This window comes from Schistocerca nitens, chromosome 8 (assembly GCF_023898315.1).
Source record: "Schistocerca nitens isolate TAMUIC-IGC-003100 chromosome 8, iqSchNite1.1, whole genome shotgun sequence".
Taxonomy (NCBI): Eukaryota; Metazoa; Arthropoda; class Insecta; order Orthoptera; family Acrididae; genus Schistocerca; species Schistocerca nitens.
The window spans coordinates 215485361-215507024 of NC_064621.1; the positions used below are offsets into that span (position 1 = coordinate 215485361).

Below are 21664 nucleotides of genomic sequence, written 5' to 3' on the forward strand. Positions count from 1 at the left end.
AGAATTTTCTTCTTTTCCACTGTACGCACAATCTATTATGCCACTTTTGGCCAAGCAGCATTTATTTAAAAGTACTCTTGTTGTGCCTTCTGCGCTATAGGTGCTGATACATTTTTGGTTGACTAGTGGCCAAGAAAATCTAAACCCTGACAGAAAGACTGGAGAGTAATAGTTGAAAACACAACATTGGAAGAGGATTAAAGACCGACAATGTTCTGCAATGTATATTACAGAATTGAAAACTTTTCATAAGAAATGACTTGTATTATTATAGCTCTAGATTATTCACAGCATTACTAAAAGCAAATTGCTAATGTGTTATATTTAGTAGTAGATTTCACAATCGTTATTTAGTTGGTCAGCCGTAGAAATACAAAGTTATGTTGTAAGAATAAATATTAGTATTGCCGTATAACATCCAGTGATTCCTTTTTTTCCCTTGCTACTTTAATACACTGACAATCCAAAAATTAATTATTGTGTGCAAAATCATGCAGTTTATGCATTGCCATGTTCTCCTATTTCCATGTCTGAACAATTAAAAAAACCAATTATCAGTATTGAACCAGGGCTTAAATAGTCTAGTTTAAGTATGTTCCCACAGCGCACATGAGAATGGTGACTCTGTAACACATAAAACAAAGGTACAGATGCATGGAAAGAGTAGTGCTAAACTGGAGCTAGTGCCGCCAAGCGGCGAAAAGTTGCTACTAATGAAATCACTTTGTCCAATTGTGATGCTTCAAGAGTAGCATACTTACACCCACAAGTATATGCACACTTTTTAATAGGAGGTTTGAAAAACTTTGTTTCAAGCATGTGAAATATTCTATGCTTAAAAAAATAGTATCCATGGAATCCTGCACTGATAACCTGTTTACAATACCTGAGAAGGAAATTTGCTACTCGCCATATAGCGGAGATGCTGAGTCGCGATAGGCACAATAAAAAGATTCACAAAATCATAGCTTTCGGCCATTGAGGCCTTTGTCAGCAGTAGACACACATACAAACAGGCACACACACACTCACGCAAACACAACTAGCACACACGTCTGCAGTCTCAGAGAGCTGAAACTGCACTGCCAACGTCTGCAGTCTCAGACAGCTGAAACTGAACTGCCATTGTTACATTCCATCCTGGGTTTTCCATTGTTTCATTTTAACCTGTTTACAACATATTTAAATACTTCTTGGAATTATACATTCCCATAAAAAAGCTGTATTACCAAGCAAATGATCCCAATTACATAAAATTATTATGCTGCTTTCAAAGAGCATGTTATTAAAGCCAAAAATCAACAACATTTTGTCCTCTCATTCTGTCAACACTTCTGAAAACAAGTGTGACTAAGATTCAACAAAACATTCATACATATTTTAATGAATTACTTCTACATAATTAAAACAACAAAATGCTTCATCTATTTACTATATGCAATGTTACATAAACATTAATGTTTTAACAAGTTCATAATTTTTGTTTATTATGTACAAAACTGTATACACATAAAATATTTGTAAGTCTCTGTGAATAATTAAATACAAAAATTGAGAAAGTAAAATACTTTGATATTTACAATCTATGTACACCCAAAACACAATTCACTCAAAACAATCTATCCGCACTAGCGAAAATCAGAAATTCACAAGAACTTGTTGCACATTTCCTCTATAAATATTTATGTACAATATCACAAAATTAGAAACAATTTTATCTGCTGAATGGAATAAATAAGATGCAGTTACTACCCTGCCATAAAGAGCAAGACTGTTTAATTACACTATTAAATTAGTTGCTCATGATGCTTCAAAATAAATAAAATTTATGATATACTCTTGCAGTATGTTGATGCCTGTAAATTTGTCTCCTTTGAAAGATACCATGATGGAATAAATTAAAAACAAACACAAGCACAAAATATAAAAAAGGCCAATTCACACAATAACAGGATAATATTCTGAAGCACATAAACATGTGTCTGAACAGATACCTTGAAGAAAAGATTAACAATCAAAATCCATATATTACAGACATCACAAAAATTTTCATTGCAGGTACCACACTGTACCACTTCTCTTTGTCATAGTGTTCACCTACTTGGGAATTGTATTCAACTGCAGCAATTTTGCTGGACAGTAGCATCACACTTCAGAAGAATGACGCAATGTACACAACACTTCAAAAGAAGCAAGATGCATTATTGTCTTTCACTGTGGTTTACAGCATCTGAATTACCAGTTGTAGCCAACATACTATCTGTTGTCCATCCAGCTTGTGCAAAAATAGAACCTTGTACTATTCCAGAACTTAAGGTTGACACACTATTTAAATTGAGATGTGGAAGTGTACTGTTCAACTTTAAACTTGCTGGTGACACAGGTTCACTCCCGGTCTCAGTAGATTTACATATCTGAGGTGAAGTATACACTGGGACAGGGGGTGGACTCAAATACTGTGTATCTGGGGACTGAGGTAATACATTGGACTGGACTGCATCAGATATCACAGGAGATTCACAAGGCACATGCCAGCTTGAAACATTGCTCACAGAAGAAGTTGCTTGGCACACTGTTGAAGATGGCACAAAATTATCATCACGACTTGCACAAGGTACAGAAAGGATTTGTCCATGTGCATCACTGTATGTTGGAGGTGATCCTGAATTATTTAGTGCAGGTGTAACAGTTTCAGGAAGTCTCAGAACAGGTGTTGGTATACTTCCAAACTGTCCTGGAACTATTGGTATTGTTTCTCCAGTTTTACCCTTCACATACAGTTTCCCTCCTTCGATCTTAAATATACACTGCCCAGAAGACCTATCCCGTGAAACACTGACTGGCACAATGGTTGGCGGATTCAAATCTTGCTGTACATCCACACCTGAACTACTGGAGGCAACTATTCCATTTAATAAGGAAGATGGCATTGGCTCACAGTTTACCACATTACTATGTAGTCCCAACGTATTCACTACCGACTTTGTTTGTACATCAGGATAAATTATGATATGCTTTTCTGCACTACTAACATTTGGCACTTCTTTGTGACAGGTTTGGTACGTTTCTGGAGTCACTTCGAGATTAGTGGAACAAGAATTTTTTATATCACCAAAGCCACTTTCCTCATCTGATAGACTGATTACTTCCACACCATTTCTTTGGTCCTGATTTAATGCACTTGGTGAGGTTTTATTTAAGGCACTCTTGATCTTGCTACTAAGATTACTGACACTCAGTGTAGTCTGTTCTAAATCTCCAAGCTTTCTTTCTTTAACACTGCTGGAAGCTTGGTCTATTGTCCTAAGATCTGGAGTGCTGCACTGTCTCTCTAATTTAACACTTATATTTTCTGAACGTGAACTATACAACTGCTGATCTTCACATGCACTAAAAGAGTGAGTTTGGAACTTTCCACTTCCCTTATTTTTGTTTGGATCAGAGTTTTTATTCTGCTCACTTTCATCATTTTGTCCAGTTTCTGGTGTCATCTGATCATCTGACAGGTAATCTGCAAAGAAATAGAAATGCTGTTAATTGTCTTTATATATTTTACATAAATTGTACCTTATAATTTCAAGGTACTAACCATCCAGATCACTGTCACTACTGGCAATGTCAATAACTGCATCATTTCTATCAGTTTTATCTGTTGAGCCTTCAGTATTGCTGATATGGAAGAAAAAGAGAACTTTAATAAATCTGAAGACAGAGAATTTGTATAAACTTGCTAACAACATGGCTCTTAAATCTGTACTTCACATAGAAATAATCACTGAAATTTTCGAAAATAAAATAATTTAGATTAAGCCAATGAGTAAATATGCAGCAAGAAATGCTGTTGTCTTAAACGAGAACAGAAACTTTTCAGATTCCCTTCATTTTCCACATAAATGAAGACACTGAAGATTGTAAAAGCATCTTAGTTTCATGACAAGAATTTTAAAACCTCATTGCAGTTGAAGAAGTATGATACCAGATGAACAACTGATCACCAATGACCTCAGAACTCAAACAGAAAACAATGAATCAAAATGGGTACTGAAGCAGGGATTTAATATCTACAAAGTAAAAATAATATAGATTCAATCCATTTAAAGATTATATTTCACTTATTGTTATTTGATAAATGTAAATATGATTAAGTAAATATTAAGCTAGTGGTATGAAATAAACAGCAGCCACTTAGTGTAACTGAAGCAGAAGCAACATTATTCAATGCAGTGGTTTTCCTGCCAATTTACTACGTTGATTTAGCAAGTGTAAGCACAAACAGTGTCAGCAATTCAGTGTTCCTTTATTGTTGAAACAGTCAACAGCTGCTTCTCTTTGTTAATGTATACTGTGATACATTCACAGGGTGTCCAGCGACTGATAATTTTCACATTAAAGGTTCTTTACAGGTTTCTCAAGACAAATTTTTTTCATGTTACCTTTTTTTTAAATCTGAGACTAAAACATCATTTTTCAAAACATTATATTGATAATTATTACAACATTAAGTTATTTCTTTAGTAGTATAAATTACAAGTAAAAAACTAAAATATTTTTAAAATATTAAATGCTGTATATTGATTTAAAGGCGATAAAAATGAACAAATCATTTCTTTAAATTTTCTATCTCTGCTGAAATCTTTGAGGCTTCACTCTTTTTGAATTCTTTCATTTCATCTTCTTTCGTTTGTTCAATAATCATTCCTCCTTCTCTCTTTCACTTTCCTTCATCTTAATGTTTCATACTGCCTTCATACAAACAACGTGCATTGCAAAAACAGTATATAAGACTTGAAACTGTCAACTCCATTTGCATCTTGCACTGCATCATATAAGTATCTTTGAAAAATAACTTTTTTCTGTTTGAATTTCAACTATAATTTTGAAGTTTGATGAAAAGCCTACATTAAAAAAAGGGGCGGGGGGTGAATACACTAATTACTTAATATCGATAATTGTGCAAATGCTGCAAAATGAGACATGATTATACATGTCTAAAATTTCATTTGTCTTGTCCTGTTTGAATAATTGTTTTACGACCAGCTTGATTTAATTTCATTACTACTCAAGGTTATTACTGCCACTCCGCTCGTCAAAATAGCCAATTTTTCATTACTACTGAAGTTATTATTGCCACTCCACTCATCAAAATGGCCAAGTAAGCATTCACAAGTTACAGATCTACCAACAAAAGATTGCAGATTGTTGTTGTTGTGGTCTTCAGTCCTGTGACTGGTTTGATGCAGCTCTCCATGCTACAGTAAAGCTGCATGCCCTCGGGAAAAATTACGGCTGTAGTTTCCCCTTGCTTTCAGCCGTTCGCAGTACCAGCACAGCAAGGCCATTTTGGTTAATGTTACAAGGCCAGATCAGGCAATCATCCAGACTGTTGCCCCTGCAGCTACTGAAAAGGCTGCTGCCCCTCTTCAGGAACCACATGTTTGTCTGGCCTCTCAACATATACCCCTCCGTTGTGGTTGCACCTACGGTACGGCCATCTGTATCGCTGAGGCGCGCAAGCCTCCCCACCAACGGCAAGGTCCATGGTTCATGGGGGAAGGATTGCAGATTACCCCACGACAAAATCGACGGCTAGCTTTAACTTCTTCACGTATGTCAGTCTGTCACCGTCGAGCAGTTGTTCAGCTACACAGACCTGTTCAATGCTTATCAGTAGAAGTCATTACTCTTTGTGACTATGATATCCTGTTCTCGACTGCTGCCAACTACAGTGATCTAACGGTTGATACAATAAGTGTTACTACAGGCTTAACGTAATTTCAAATATTGTACTTATTACTTCTGTGTATTTCTACAACCGTGGCTGATCTGTACTTTAACCCAGAATTCAAAGCAATGAATTCTCCTATCTCTCCCCACCTCTGACACATCAGCTTCCTTGGATTCCCACCTCATGTGGCAGCTCAACAAATATAAAACAGTTACGAATCACTGTGTAAACATTGGCTCACCAACAGATAGTATGTGCATAACATGTAGACCCCCTTTGAATATTTGAATGCTATTTGAAATATGAGAGACAGTTGAAACCGATAATATATCAATATGTGTATGTACCGAAACTTTTTTAAAATGTCAAAGTATTTAAATAAAATTCAGGTTTTTTGTAGTTTTTTCCAATTTTGAAAATTCTTGGCCTTTTTCGGGTTTTCAAGATTTCAAGGTTGCTGGACACACTGATTCCCTAACCATATTTCACTTTATGATGGTCTTTATGGAATATGTGAATGAGTTTAAATCAACTCTTTTTTAATCGTTAACTGACATCCAAATGATTCTGACAGAGAAGTGTAGGAACATGTTTAAAAAAGTTCTGCATTAAAGATTACACTCTTACGTACTAGATTAATTCTATGGTATTGGTGAACAGGTTTAAAAAACTAAAACAAAAAGTGATGCCGGACCAGAGACCATTAATGAGAGTCTTGGGAGGGATGTTCATGACTAGAGCTTCTTCTAAGTCTAATATAGAACTAAGCTCACAGGCCTCAAATAAAAAATTGAAGAAAGTACAGCCTGAATGGCATTTATCCTGAGGACTTCAAAAACGTTTGTGAATGCGTTACAAAATATTTCAAAGAAACCAATTTATACACCAGTTTACAGCATCAGTGTGACATAAATCTTTCTGTTTGGTGCAATAATATTTCTTGAGGTCATCTTATTGTTATATTTCCTTTAATGGTATTTTCTGAACACAGGCTCATGGAACATTGTGTACATGTTTAAGTTTATTTGGTTCTACTTGTTTAACTAGCTCCGAGTAATCAAATCCATCTTCTCACAAACTGTTAGATGCGCTATCAAGATTATGAATATACAGAAATGTATGCATTTTTATTTATTTGTTATGTACCATATCTGAAAGAAGATTCCTGGTAACATCCATCATTCTAATGCTGAGGTGCAAACAAAATACTCCAGTAATACATAAAAAAAATAGATGACATTATAAATCACAAGATAATCCCTTGCATTATCACTCTATAAATAGATTAACAGCTTCAATGTCAAAGAAGTAATAAATAATTCATTAATGAATCCAAAATATGAAAACACACAATTTAATAGATATTTAAAGAATTGGAAGAGAAACGATTTACTGGCAAAAAATGGGTACTAAAGTATTAAACAACGTTCTTTGATGAGTCACTTATGAGAATGCGACCTTTCATCAAACGATTCTGTCAGTGTCTTGCTAATGCCTTGACGGTTACTTACCGTGATAAAAACAATGGGACTTTGCAAATATTTTCTTTGTTATCAGCATCTTCACTTTCAGTTAACTCCACAACAGGTGGAGTGTCATTCACCTCCCACACTTTTTTCAATTCACTGACTATATTTTCTACATCTTCTTTGTATGACATGCCTAGAAATAAAATAATACACCTAAAAATCTGCAGTCACAAAACAAGATAACAGACATTTTTACAAGAAAGTGATGATAGACCAGCTGAATTATTCTTTGTTCCACATTTTATAAGCTACATAGCTAATGATATGAAGGAACACGATTAGTCACTGAGTACTGTGTGGAAGTAGTTATTTATGACAGTGAACATCTGGTTTCCTTTTAGACTTGTACAAGATCTGTTCAAAAAACTAACAGATATATTTTTTTTTTTCATGGAAATTTATAGCATTCTAATAACATCCTGCTAACAGCATTGTTTGACACAAAATATATGTCCTGCTACAGTCATGCAGATGAAGAGACAGAAAAATGTATGGGGAGGTAAAAGGATTTATTCAGTATGTTGAGGGAAACAAAAATTTGATTGTGATGAGTAGGGACCGTAAAATGTATCATCTATTTTTGGCAAAATTCACATCTACTTTTTGTGAAATTTGCATCTTTTTCTGTTGAAATTGGCATATTTATTTATTTTTTGTTTGTAAATGATTAGTCACACAAATTTAAAAGTGAAGACAAACAAAGCTTTGGTTCTTCGTTTTTCTTCTGAAATGGCTTATATTTTCTGCATGTGGCTGTATCTGAGCTTTCAAAAATTACTGTTTTGTTGAAAAGCAGCAGCATTTTGCTGCCGGTGAACTGAATATGTCTCTGATTCAAGATGTTTCTGGGCATTATTTGTCTTTGCCCGCACAAATTTGATGATTACAAAATCTGCAGACTATTAATTTCGACCTTTCATAGGCATTCATAGCATATGACTTGCATTTGACAACACTACAGATAGGAATGACAAGGCAGTTAGTATAAAAGTAGAACCAAACCTATGGTAACATTATTTTAACATTAGGGGAAGAATTCTGGCACAGTTGAAAAATGTTACAGATTTTGTTTTCCTATCACTATAGCAGAGTGCTGACACTATAGCTATTGTGGCAGATGGCCGTGAGTGTAAACAAACTAGAATTTTAACCAACAGGGGAGAGAGGAGTGGACCGGGGAAATGAGTCCTGCCTCCCTTTTGCAGGCCAGCAGCCTATAGCAGAACTGACACATTGTCACAGGAAAATTGATTAAATTTTCTATATTTATATGTTGAAAATAAATCTATTTCAAACTATCTCTGATAAAAGAGTTCATCTGTATACAATTCTCAATGAAATGGCATTTATTATGCAATTTCAAGTTTCCACATTTTGAGGCAGAATATCAAAAAATGGTTCAAATGGCTCTGGGCACTATGGGACTCAACATCTGAGGTCATCAGTCCCCTAGAACTTAGAACTACTTAAACCTAACTAAACTAAGGACATCACACACATCCATGCCCGAGGCAGGATTCGAACCTGCGACCGTGGCGGTCACGCGGTCCCAAACTGAAGCGCCTAGAACCTCATGGCCACACCGGCCGGCACAGAATCGCATCTATATTCACATTTACTACAGTTGTTTTTCTTTGTCCCCTTTGTCCCTGACAGTAGTGAAGACAGCAGTGGCAAAAACACACAAGTTATTGGGTAATACACACAATAATGAAATTATAACAGAACACACTGCTGCTTGCCACATAGGCATGGCGATAAGCATCAGACAGGCATGTTTAAGTATATTTAAAAGTAGACTAAGCTTTCGGACAAAGTCCTTCTGCAGAATCAGAAAAACACACTTACTCATAGACGTGCAACTCACAGACACACAGTTACTGTCATCTCCGGGCACTGAGATCCAACTGTATTAGCACCCAGGGTGACACACTGGCCACATGGGCACGCGTGCATATTGTGTGTGCATGAATGTGTGTGTGTGTGTTTTTTCTCCTTCCCCCCCCCCCCCCCCCCCACTCCTGCTTCTGAAGAATGATTTAGTTCGACAGCTTAGTCTGCTTTTAAAAATACTTAACATAGTTGAATAGATAAAAGAATCTATTCAACAAACAGCGACAGGAGCACACACGTATAAAAGGTACTACAGTTTGCTAGCTTTCAGAGCTATTGGCTCAGTCTTCTGGCAGAAGGGTTGAAGGGGAAGGAAGAAAAGGAAAAGGACTAGTGAGGGTTAGGAAAAGGGACAAAGTTCAGAAAAGATGCCCAGAGGAAAGAGGAATCTTTCCTTCTCACTCTATCCGGTAAGTCTCCCCTGAACCAGGGTACAGGGTGACTTTTCCAAACTCTACCCTTTTTCCTAAACCTCACCTGTCCTTTTTCTTCACCCCTCTTTCTTCCCCTTCAACCCTTCTGCCAGAAGAAGGAGCCACTGTCTCCGAAAGCTAGCAAACTTTATATGTGTGTTCTCCTACCATCACTTGATGAATAGATTTTTTTTTATCTATCGCATTACTTAAATGTACCTGCCTGCCACTCAGTGCCTTCTCTGTGTGGTGAGTAGCTATGTATCATATTTCATTTTGTTGTTACTACATCCTGGATAATCCACTGTTTGACAGCATCCAAAAATGTGATCCACAGAATTAAAGAAACTTCTGGAGAAAAGAGAAGCAGCTGTATAAATATTAAGAAGCTCTAATGGAAGAAGCTAGTAGTAAGTAAAGAGGAAAGACTGACAGGTGGAAGGAATATATAGGCCTATACAGAGGAAATAAACTTGAAGACAGTATTACAGGGAGAGAATAGAAAGTAGATGAAAACGAGGTGAAATGTACGATACTGCAAGAAGCATCTGACAGATAACTGAAAGACTTAAGTCATGGGGGGGAGAAGAAGGAAGCAGTTGAAGTAGACAGCGTTTTCTCAGAATTATTAAGATCTTTGGAACAATCACCCATGACAAAACTATTCAATCTGGTATGCACGATACATGTGACATTTAAAATATTCTCCAGCTTCTGGAAGAATGTAAAGGCAGTGAATTTGCTCAACCATCATTTGAATATGTCATTGTTAAAACACCCAAAGAATTACTTACAAAAGACTGGAAAGACTGTAAGAAGCTGACATATTGAAAAGTTTGGATCCCAGAGAAATGTAAGAACACATGAGCATTAGTGACATGATGATTTATCTTAGATGACAGACTGAAGAAAGGCAAAGCCACATTTACGTTAACTGTAGATTTAGAGAAAGCATTTGACAATGTTGACTTGAATACTCTCTTTGAAACTATGATGGTAGCAAGGATAATGTACTGGGAAAGAAAGGTTGTCAACAACTTGTACAGAAACCAGATTTAAGTTATAACAGTCAAAAGACATGAAAGGGAAGCAGTAACTGAGAACAAAGTAAGATAGGATTATAACGTATCCCCCATTAGTGCATACAGCAAGCTGTAACAGAAATGGAGGAAGAATTTGAAAAGGAAATTAAAGTTCAGGGAGAAGAAACAAATATGTTAAGACCTCCTGCCAAATTAAAACTATGTGTCTGATTGGGACTGGAACTTTGAATGTCTGCTTGTCACAGTTAAATGGTCTACAATTCAGGCATGACTCATGATCCGCCCTCACATATTCATCAGTACCTCCTACTTTCCAAACATCACAGAAATTCTCCTGCATGCCTTATGGAACTGGCAACCCTCGAAGAAAAGTTATTCCAGAGAACTGGCTTGGTGACAGCCTAAGGGATTGTTTCCAGAATAAAATACTGGAAAAGCTTTATCAGCGAGAGTGTGATTTCATCAGAGATGGCACAAGGCTTGGAAGATCAGTTGGTCAGAAGGGATAATGTGCTCTAAGAGATTATAAGATGAACATCATCAAAAACAAAAACAAGTGTACTGGAATAGAATCAAATTAAACCAGATGGTGCTGAGGGAATTAGATTAGGAAATGAGACACTGAAAGCAGTAGATGAATTTTATTATTTTGGGAACAAAATAACTGACATTGGCATAAATAGAGAGAATATAAAATGCAGACTTCCAGTAACAAGAAAAGCTTTTATGAAAAACAGAAGTATGTTAACACTTGACATAGATTTAAGTGTTAGTAAGTCTTTTCTGAAAGCATTTGTCTGGAATGTAGCATTAAACATGAAATGTGGGTAATAAACAGCACAAACCACAAGAGAATAGAAAGTTTGGAAATGTGGCACTACACAAGAATGCTGAAGGTTGGATGGGCAGATCATGTAAGTAATGAGGAGGTACTGAATAAAATTGGGGAAAAAGAAGGGATCACTTGATAGGACACATTATGAGGCATGAAGGAATAGTTAACTGGGTAATGGAAGAAAGTATGGGGTCAAAACTATTGAGGGAGACCAAGGACTGACTACAATCAGATGGTTTAAATGAATGTGGAGTGCAGTAGCTATTCAGAGATGCAGCCAGGAAGTCTTTGTGCTGAAGGTCACAACACATCAATATTCCCGTATATGCTGCAGCCTTCAGAGCAAACACACCTGCTTTAATTTCTGAACTACTGTTTGTTGAGTAAAATGAACAATATGGTCTTTGTCATGTTTTTTTGCAACATCTGATTTACAAGAGCAACAATGCAATGTGATATTGGGTGAATTTTTAACCTAACACTGCTGAGATGGTACTCTAGAGTGAAAGCAGTGTGTGAATAGTTTTCCCAGTTGATCATAAAACAGTTGTTTAGCTGAGAACCGTAAGGGCCTAAAGCACACAATCATCAATTTTGAGATTATAACACTTATGCGTGCTACTGTGATCTGTCAGTCTTATGTTGAACCTGTTTTATCTACATCTGTAGACCCACACTGAATATATATGAACATTTACAAAAAGCTGTCTCGCCAATTTCTCAGGTATTCACTGCCATATGGGACCAAAATGCAAAGCATGTTTTTTTGTTCTGCATTGCTCATCTGTCATCTACGGTTGGGAGCATAATTTGGTATCTACATCATGTGTTGTTGTGGTCTTCAGTCCAGTGACTGGTTTGATGCAGCTCTCCATGCTACTCTATCCTGTGCAAGCCTCTTCATCTCCAAATAACTACTGCAGTCTACATCCTTCTGAATCTGCTTAGAGTATTCATCTCTTGGTCTCCCTATATGATTTTTACCCTCCACCCTTCCCTCCAATACTAAATTGGTGTCCTACCAACCAATCCCTTCTTCTAGTCAAGTTGTGACACAAATTCCTCTTCTCCCCAATTCTATTCAATACCTCCTCATTAGTTATATGATCAACCCATCTAATCTTCAACATTCTTCTGTAGCACCACATTTTGAAAGCTTCTATTCTCTTCTTGTCTAAACTATTTATCGTCTATGTTTCACTTCCATACATGTCTACACACCATACAAATACTTTCAGAAACGACTTCTTGACACTTAAATCTATACTCGATGTTAACAAATTTCTCTTCTTCAGAAACGCTTTCCTTGCCATTGCCAGTCTACATTTTATATCCTCTCTACCTCGACCATCATCAGATATTTTGCTCCCCAAATAGCAAAACTCATTTACTACTTTAAGTGTTTCACTTTCTAATCTAATTCCCTCAGCATCACCCGATTTAATTCAACTACCTTCCATTATCCTCGTTTTGCTTTTGTTGAATTTCATCTTATAGCCTCCTTTCAAGACACTGTCCATTCAGTTCATCTGCTCTTCCAGGTCCTTTGCTGTCTCTCACAGAATTACAATGTCGTCGGCAAACCTCATGTCTTTATTTTTTCTCCATGGAGTTTAATTACTATTCCAAATTTTTCTTTTGTTTCCTGTACTGCTTGCTCAGTATACAGATTGAATAACATCAGGGAGAGGCTACAACCCTGTCTCACTCCCTTCCCAACCACTGCTTCCCTTTCATGCCCCTCGACTCATATCGGTTTCTGTACAAATTGGAAATAGCCTTTCGCTCCCTGTATTTTACACCTGTCACCTACATCATATACGTAGCAGTAATCAATACACATTATAAAAGTAAGTGTACACTGTGCATGCTGCTAAAAGTCAGAAGCGAGTCCCGTACAATTAAGGGAGTTATTATGATGTGATAGCCCTCTATCCCCCATCTATGAAGAAGGTTCCTTTTTTTCCCTGAAGGATGTGCTTTTGAAAATATAAGAGCTGGGAAGTTTCGTACACGAGAAAATTCTCGAACATTCGAGAGTACTCGAGAGCATTCCACAACATTCCAGAATGTTCCATAATGATCCAGGGAGTTCTGGAATGTTTGGGAATAGTCTGGAATATTTGGGAAGATTCCAGAATGTTTGGGAAAACCCGGAACATCCCGTATCATTGTGGAGCATTCCAGAATACTCTCAAATGTCGTGGAATGTTCTGGAACATCATGGACCATTCAAAGCCTTTTTGGTATGTTAAGGAATTCACCATTGGTAAAGATCAGTCGTGGATTCGAATATCAGTTCCTTATAAGTAAAAAAGGGAGGAACCAAAAAAGTAGCGCAGTGAGTGAATAAAAACGTGTCAGCAGCCAAAGTAATACAGTGACTGGAAATAAATCGAAAGTAAAGTGTGTAAAGTGTACTTAATGTATGTGTTAATAAAAATTTGATTTGATTTATCCTCAGATAATGCCTATAAGTAAAATAGGAGGTCTTGCCAATTCTGATGCAGAACGTCAAAAACATAAAGAACAGCGAAAAACAGACAGAGAGCATGAAGCACATTTAAGTTCCTAACAAACAACAATGAGCACCTTGAGAAGCGGAGGAACCGTAGAACAATGGAATAAACAGATTGAAGAATCAAGAATTGCAACACAATCTTATAAGACAGCAAACTCAAGCCAGCCAAGAAAATATCACCCTATGTGAAGTGCGGACAAGGACAATTAAACAGTGCAACCTAATAATTGAAGCATTCCACCATGACTTGATGAAAGAATATAACAAACACAAACACATCCTAATCAGAAGAATAGATAAAATCCGCCAATTATGCAACACAAAAAAATTCATTGAGAAACATCAGGATTCCATTTTCCCAACACAGCTTAAGACTTTAAACTAAGACTTTCACTAAACTAGACCCTTTAAGAACCAGAAAGGAATTTGTGTATCAGTACATAGCCACACAGAACACATAGATTGTACACTGACAAACATTCTGAATGCTATAGTTTTAGCTAACTCAGGGTGTATACGTCGACAAGGAAAAATAATTCCTAGATTTTTTCCCAGGTAAAAATACACTTTCTCCAAGGTGAAAATACACTTTTTCCGTTTTAAGTGATGTATACTTTCCATCAGAACTGTAAAACTTAGCAATCCTTTGAATGGTTATGGTTTCATAGACCGGTGTAGAATTTCCCGTCACTTTAGAAAACAAAACTCAAGGGAAAAAAACGTTTTGGAAAGATCTTTGATGTGCAGTAACAGTACACTGCATATTTTCGTATTACGATAGTTTAAATTCAAATTCCACTAAACACCGCATGTTATTTTCCCCATCTCCACTAAACACTGCATGTTATTTTCCCCAGCATCGAAAACGAGATTGCGATGTGCTTTTGTAAGCCAGTCATAGCTCATGTCACGCGGTCTCGCCAGCCGATGACAGCAGATATTCAGAGGACAGGACATGTGATGTAGTCAGCCAATAGTAACATCACTGTTAAGTAGCATGAACACACAAACAGGAAAAGTTAATGGTTTAAATTAATATGCATAGTGTTGCTACAAGAAAAGCAAAGCTTTCACATATAAATATTGGTCTCTAAGGTTAATAAGCTGCAAGAGAAGCTAAGCTTTCACATATAATGTGAATTGCTTGTGTTACTCTTTATGATACATCACACAAATGTGCCAGTAAAATTTTTAATAACAACATAAATGTCTGATCTTTTGAGTTTGAAATTCTTCTAAATGTCTCATCATCAAAGAGTTGATTTTTAAATGAGCGTAAAATGCTCTGTGGTTTAAGAAATTCATTGTACATTCTCATACATAGTTCATCTTGCGCAAAAGGAAATTTACTTCGAAAGTAACACTTTTCAAACCACCATTCACAATATTTTCCTGTGATCTGTTAGAAACAGGTTTGTTTCAGCAGTTGCTAGAGAGCGCCAGATATCAGGTGTCACTGTGCTTGCACATCTACGATGATATAGGAAGCCTGTATGTTCGTACGTGTAAAACATTGAAAGATCTTACATTATGTCATAAAGGAAAGTAGACATCAGAGGATAATCCAAAAGCATTGGAATTTCGTGAACAATACTAAAATGCATAATTCAGCTTAAAGTGCAAATCTGTATGTCCAGATTCCCAATGAAGTAGGCCTTGACCTGATATTAAGCTTTTCAGTGAGGTTATCTGGATGTAAATTTTCTTGGAGTACCAGTACTGTATTATCTCATGTTTGTTCTTGATTGTGGCATAATGCCATACATGCTACAGGATGAAAACATGCACTTGAAACAACAAACAGTTGAAACTAGCTAAATAGTATGGAATCACTTTGTTTCAAATAAATTGACCACCTCAGTGGAAAAGATTAATAAACGCTAAATTTCTGTAGCAAACTCACCAAAAGAACTTCAGTATTCTGCAAGGTGATTAGTGCAAATAACACATTTTAGCCTTCCATAATTATGTGAATATATTTTAATTCAACTGCTAGCTCCCGGCCACAGAAATCCGTTCTGCTTTTATTTGATATGAGAGCAGTAAACGAAGAGGAAACAGCAAAATCACTAAACATGGGTCACATGGAGACTACCCACCTCCCCACTACAACTCAGATTGCTCTGCACATCAGCCCCAGATTGACAGCATTTCCGAACTGGGGCAAAGAAAAGAAATGCTTGCAATAAGAATCAAAGCTTGAAGAAAACAGAATCTACAACATTGCCAAAAATATACCAGCATGAGAGTCGCATTAATCTAAGGCCACAAAATGTTTTGGTTATTTTTTCCTGAACTCTCTCCTTTTCCCTCATATGTAGATGTAGATAAACATGAATAAATTTTTTGCAACTTTACCTACTACTTCTATGTGCAAGATAAATGAAAGGCAAGCACTCGCCTATTGCTGACTGATGTGTGACACATATAAACACGCAACAGAAAATTATTATTTATACTAGCTTTTGAACTTTTTCTCTTTCTATAGTGGAAGTACACACATTTACATGCACAATGACACAAATACCCAAATGTACACACCTGTGGCCACAGTGAGACTGTTGATTACCTGATAGGGGCAGATGGAGGTGGGAAGGTGGTAGGGAAGGTCATGTGATGCAAAGAGGGGTAGTGGGATAGTGTAAGGCAGATCTTTCCACAGATGACTCAGCACCTGCATGAAAAGGCAAAAGGAGATCAGAAGGTACGGTATATAAGAGAAGGAGAGAGGTAAAAGAGAGGGAAGGAAAGAAAAGGAAGGTAGATATGAGGAGGGAGGGAAGAGAGAGAGATAGAGGGACAGAAAAGGGGACAGAGTGGGGAAGGAGAGAGGGAAGGAGACAGAGGGTCAAGATGGGGGGCGGGAAGGAGGTAGGGAGGTAGAGAGAGAGGGGGAGGGAGGGGGTGTAAGGGAGGGAGGGAGGGGAAGAGGGGAGAGAGAGAAAGAGAGAGAGAGAGAGAGAGAGAGAGAGAGAGGGAGAGAGAGAATGCCCACATGGGAAGAGGGTAAAAAGAGTGATGGTGAAGTCACTGTTTAAGCCATTTGTGTTATGATGTGCTGCATTTTTGGCAACTGGATGGTGGAGTTTTAGGTTTGCATTTTCCCTTCTGTCTTCTGTCAATACCATTCCTTCCCCCTCCAGATCATGTACTGCCTCCTCCCGACACACTTCCTATTCTCTCCACAAGTGGGCATTCTCTCTCCCTCACTCCCCCCCTTTTCCATATCTCTCCCTTTCTCTCTTCTCTCCCTGCCTCTTTCCTCATCTCTATCTTCCTCTCCTTCCCTCCCATCCCTTTTTTGTCTCCTCCCTGTCCCTACTTCTTTGATCTTGTTGTGCAGCCACTGAGTTGTCTGTGGATAGACACTATCCCACTACCCTCTCCTCGCCTTATGTATCCTTCTGCACCCCCTCCCAACCTCCATCTGTCCAGGCAGCTGCTATCAATAATCAGTTCTAATTGAATTTACAATTACTTTTCCAACTAAACAATCATTATTCACATGTCAGATCTCAAAACTAAAAATATAAATTCATTTATGTCAGATCACCCAAGCTAGATGAACGATTACTTACGCATCACATCCTTGTACATACGTTTCAATAAAGACTGTTTCTTGTTCTTCAATTGATTCTTTTCAAATGAAAGTTTCACAAAATCTGCCTCAAGTTGTCTAATTTCTTCTCTGGCCTAGTAAAACAGAAATAGTAAAATTAATGTAAAGTCATTCTTTTCAAATGAAAGTTTCACAAAATCTGCCTCAAGTTGTCTAATTTCTTCTCTGGCCCAGTAAAACAGAAATAGTAAAATTAATGTAAAGTCTTCTACTTGTATATTTTTCCTTCCTTTAAATTACTGGGATACTTCTGTCATATCTATTATTAAAGTTATATAATATATATTTATATAGTGCAGGCCCAAAACAATTTCATGACTGAAATAAGTTTTGAACTTTCTTCTTTGGAGATATGTATAACTTGTTCTAAAATGCAACAAATATGACAACACTTCATTAAACTACTACTCTGTGTCAGAAAAAGTTATTATCAACAATTAAGTACAAAATTAGATATAACAAAGTTACATATTTTCTTTTCACAATTCTTGTTACTTTGACAAAAGTTTTTCAGCTTTTATTTCTGTGTAGCATGTAAATTCAGTCTCAGGAATAACTGTAAACTGCCACAATAATTTATTGATGCACAAATATGATGCAGCTTCATAGCTCTAAGTGAACTACTTTTGAAGATATCACTTAAAGTCACATTATGGATGAAGACAAGACAAAATGTAATCTTACTAGTAACATGAAGAAGGTAACTTTATTTACGACAACATGTTAACAAAAGATAAATGGAATTCTTTAAGCCTTCAGGACACATGCCACATCATGAAAAATGAAGTTACACAAAAGTGAAAAATTCATTCTGTATTATTATTACCACGAAGGACAATGCAACAATGCTCAGACAGCATTCTTTTTTCTCTCTCTCTTTTTTTTTTAAGAGAAAAATAAATAAATGGAAGGACTTACTTTCCTGAGAAGCTGCAACTTTGACATATGGCCAGAATCACTTTGATCAAGAAGCACACGGCCAATAACATTGAAACCTTCCATAACATCTCGCCGACGAAGCTTCTCTTTCAGTTTGTGCAGAAGTGAATTCTTCAGCCCATATGCTGCAGCATTATTGTACTTCATTTCATACAAATCAAAGACGCCTACGACTGTCATCACCTGCAATAAATAAAATTCAAAGTTATATGAAAAAAAAGAAGAAGAAGAAGAAGAATGTAATTACAATGAACATATATAATGCTGCCCTCAGCAACAATTCAGGTGTTCCAATGTTCTACTTACTACTAGGCATGTCTGGAAAGGGAGTATCATGTTAGAAGAAACTTATAAAAACATTTTTTTAAACCAAAATTTATTTTTATAAGAAAGAGCATTTCTTAAACCATGTTTCTAGAAAGATGCCTACAGTGTTCAGACATCTGTCATAGTGGGAAACCAACTTTTCTATGCCTTCTTTATAAAAAGATGCCACACGTGGATAAAGCCAGTAATGAACTGCATTTTTTGCGTCGCCCAGATGCCAGAGTACCTTCCTCCAAAATCATGCTTCAAGTTCAGAAACAATTGGTAGTCAGAAGGTGCAACATTGGGGCTGTACAACAAGAGATTGCACTGCTCCCAACCAAATTGTTGAATAAGGTTTCGAGTGACAACAGCAGAATGGGAACGTACATTGTCATGAGCCAACACAATGTCTTGACTGAGCTTTCCATGCCTTTTGTTTTGAATAAGCACGCCATATGTCAAAGTTTTCTCGACATTTCATAGTATCGTACTGCACTGACTGTTTCACCTCTGGGAAGCATCTCAACAAGCAGAATGCCCTGTCTATCCCAGAACCCAGTGGACACGATTTTTTCGTGTTGACAATGTTGTTTTGATTCTGGAGTGACATAACAAACTCAAACTGTATTTATATAATAGAGGGAAACATTCCACGTGGGAAAAATATATCTAAAAACAAAGATGATGTGACTTACCGAACGAAAGCGCTGGCAGGTCGATAGACACACAAACAAACACAAACACACACACAAAATTCAAGATTTCGCAACAAACTGTGCCTCATCAGGAAAGAGGGAAGGAGACATATGTCTGCTTGGTCTGTATATGTGTGGATGGATATGTGTGTGTGTGCGAGTGTATACCTGTCCTTTTTCCCCCCTAAGGTAAGTCTTTCCGCTCCCTCCCGATTGGAATGACTCCTTACCCTCTCCCTTAAAGCCCACATCCTTTCGTCTTTCCCTCTCCTTCCCTCTTTCCTGATGAGGCAACAGTTTGTTGCGAAAGCTTGAATTTTGTGTGTGTGTTTGTGTTTGTTTGTGTGTCTATCGACCTGCCAGCGCTTTCGTTCAGTAAGTCACATCATCTTTGTTTTCAAACTGTATTTAAGAATTTATCTGCCTTATCATTGTATAGAGTAAGAGGTGTCAAAGCACTGCCAAGTTGCTTCATTTTGCAGACATCTGTAAGCATTTTCGGAACCCACCAGGAATAGTATTTGGAAAAATTTAAGTGATTTGTTATGGTCTCAAGCAAAATAATTTTTGAAATTTGTGGAAACTCATCACAAAGCATTCTTATTGTTAGCCATCTGTTTTCTCGAATTTCTTCATTCACTTTCTCAACCAAACCACCACTGACAACCGAAGACTGCCCACTGTGTGCTTGGTCACGAACATTGGTTCATCCATCATTAAACTGTCTCGTCCACTTTCTCACTATGCCATCAGTCATTATATTTTCACCATAAATCCCTACAAGTTGACAATGAATTTCAGCTGGCTTAACATTCTTTGCATTTAAATACCATATAACAGTGCGCACTTCACAGTTGACAGGCTCAGATAAACAGTGCGCACTTCACAGTCGATAGGTTCAGATAATGTCTTACACATTTTGAACAATCACTAAAAAATGTGAACACAATCCAGCTGTAATGGCATCAGTGAAAAAACAAAGGACCAGAGAGACATGTGTGAATGTGCAGCTTTGCGACACTAGTGCTGTGGTGGTGATAGAACAAAATGGTACTTACTTTCCAGGTTAATGCTAACGTCTTCCTATCTGAGAGTCTCAGGCTATCTCAAGCTAGGTGTCTTTGAATTTTGCTTGTTCTTTGGTGTGGATTCTGCCTTTTGCAATAGTGATGTAGAGTGTCTCCAAAGGATTGAACTACTTTGGGCATATAGCTTTGCGATAAGGGTTGTCTCTATAATTTTTTGGCAACCTCTGCTGGAAATGTGTTATGACTAGCCAAAGGCTTCGTAACAAGGGCATTGTTGTAGATAAATCTACACATATACAAGTCTAAGCCAATATCTATTGCCTTTGTCTGTATAGTAGCCATGACCTTTACTACAGTTTTTCTTGAAGTGATAGTAAAAGCAATTGAGAAAACAGTAGCCTGCAATTCTTTATATTCTTTACTTTCTTGGAATATGAAAGTTTCTTGGTCACTTCAATTTTCTCTCTTTTGGAAAATACCTGCTCCAAGCAGTGTGACTCCATAAGCAATTTTCACAACAGTCTTTCACTGAACACAATGGCCCTGCTTCTTGGACATCTTTAGCATTTATAACATACGGTCTTTTTCGCTCTGTAAGGATAGACAAACTGAATGTTAGGATGAATGTGGCAGACTTCTAAAGCTAACCACTCACTCTCTTCTTCATATTTCTAACTTCTATTTCATCTTCCATTTCCCATACTTTTTGCAGTTCAGCACTGTCCATATCAATGATGACTTGGCAACATATGATACCCTTACTGAATTTGACAGTGCTGTACTTCACTACTTGATATGGCATATTAACTAAAATTCTTTGATGCACAATTGTCGCTTGGCAAGACAGCAGTTTCGACCAATAGTGTTCTGCTGCAAAGTCATTCAACAGATTTTACAGTTCCATCAATGATGAAGAAAGGGGGGTTCTTTCTCAATTGACCCCTGTTTTCTCTTTGCCACACAAATGTTCTGACACTGATGTGCCCTTTTCGAATTATCAAAGTTTGATTTTGGTAATGCAGTTCTGGGGAGGGTACAGAAGCTGATGCACTTTATTTGCATGAGGAAGGAGTGGGGTTCTAATCCGTGTCCAGATTTAGATTTAAAGATGTTTT

The 21664-nt window shown here is 37.1% G+C and overlaps 1 protein-coding gene across 2 annotated transcripts in view; it reads right to left on the reverse strand.

Moving 5' to 3' along the window:
• Positions 1–1548: 1548 nt before the first annotated feature.
• The window catches only part of LOC126199072 (uncharacterized), a 39403-nt gene continuing 19287 nt past the window's right edge, over positions 1549–21664 (reverse strand). The window contains exons 4-8 of one of the 2 annotated variants that reach the window (XM_049935789.1): positions 18497–18700; positions 17538–17652; positions 7237–7387; positions 3590–3669; positions 1549–3511 (exon numbers count right to left, since the gene is read on the reverse strand). In XM_049935789.1, coding sequence (XP_049791746.1) covers positions 2202–3511; positions 3590–3669; positions 7237–7387; positions 17538–17652; positions 18497–18700 — 1860 coding nt within the window. In that variant the 3' untranslated portion in view covers positions 1549–2201. The remainder of the gene's footprint in view (positions 3512–3589; positions 3670–7236; positions 7388–17537; positions 17653–18496; positions 18701–21664) is intronic. The other variant, XM_049935790.1, reaches the window with a different exon arrangement.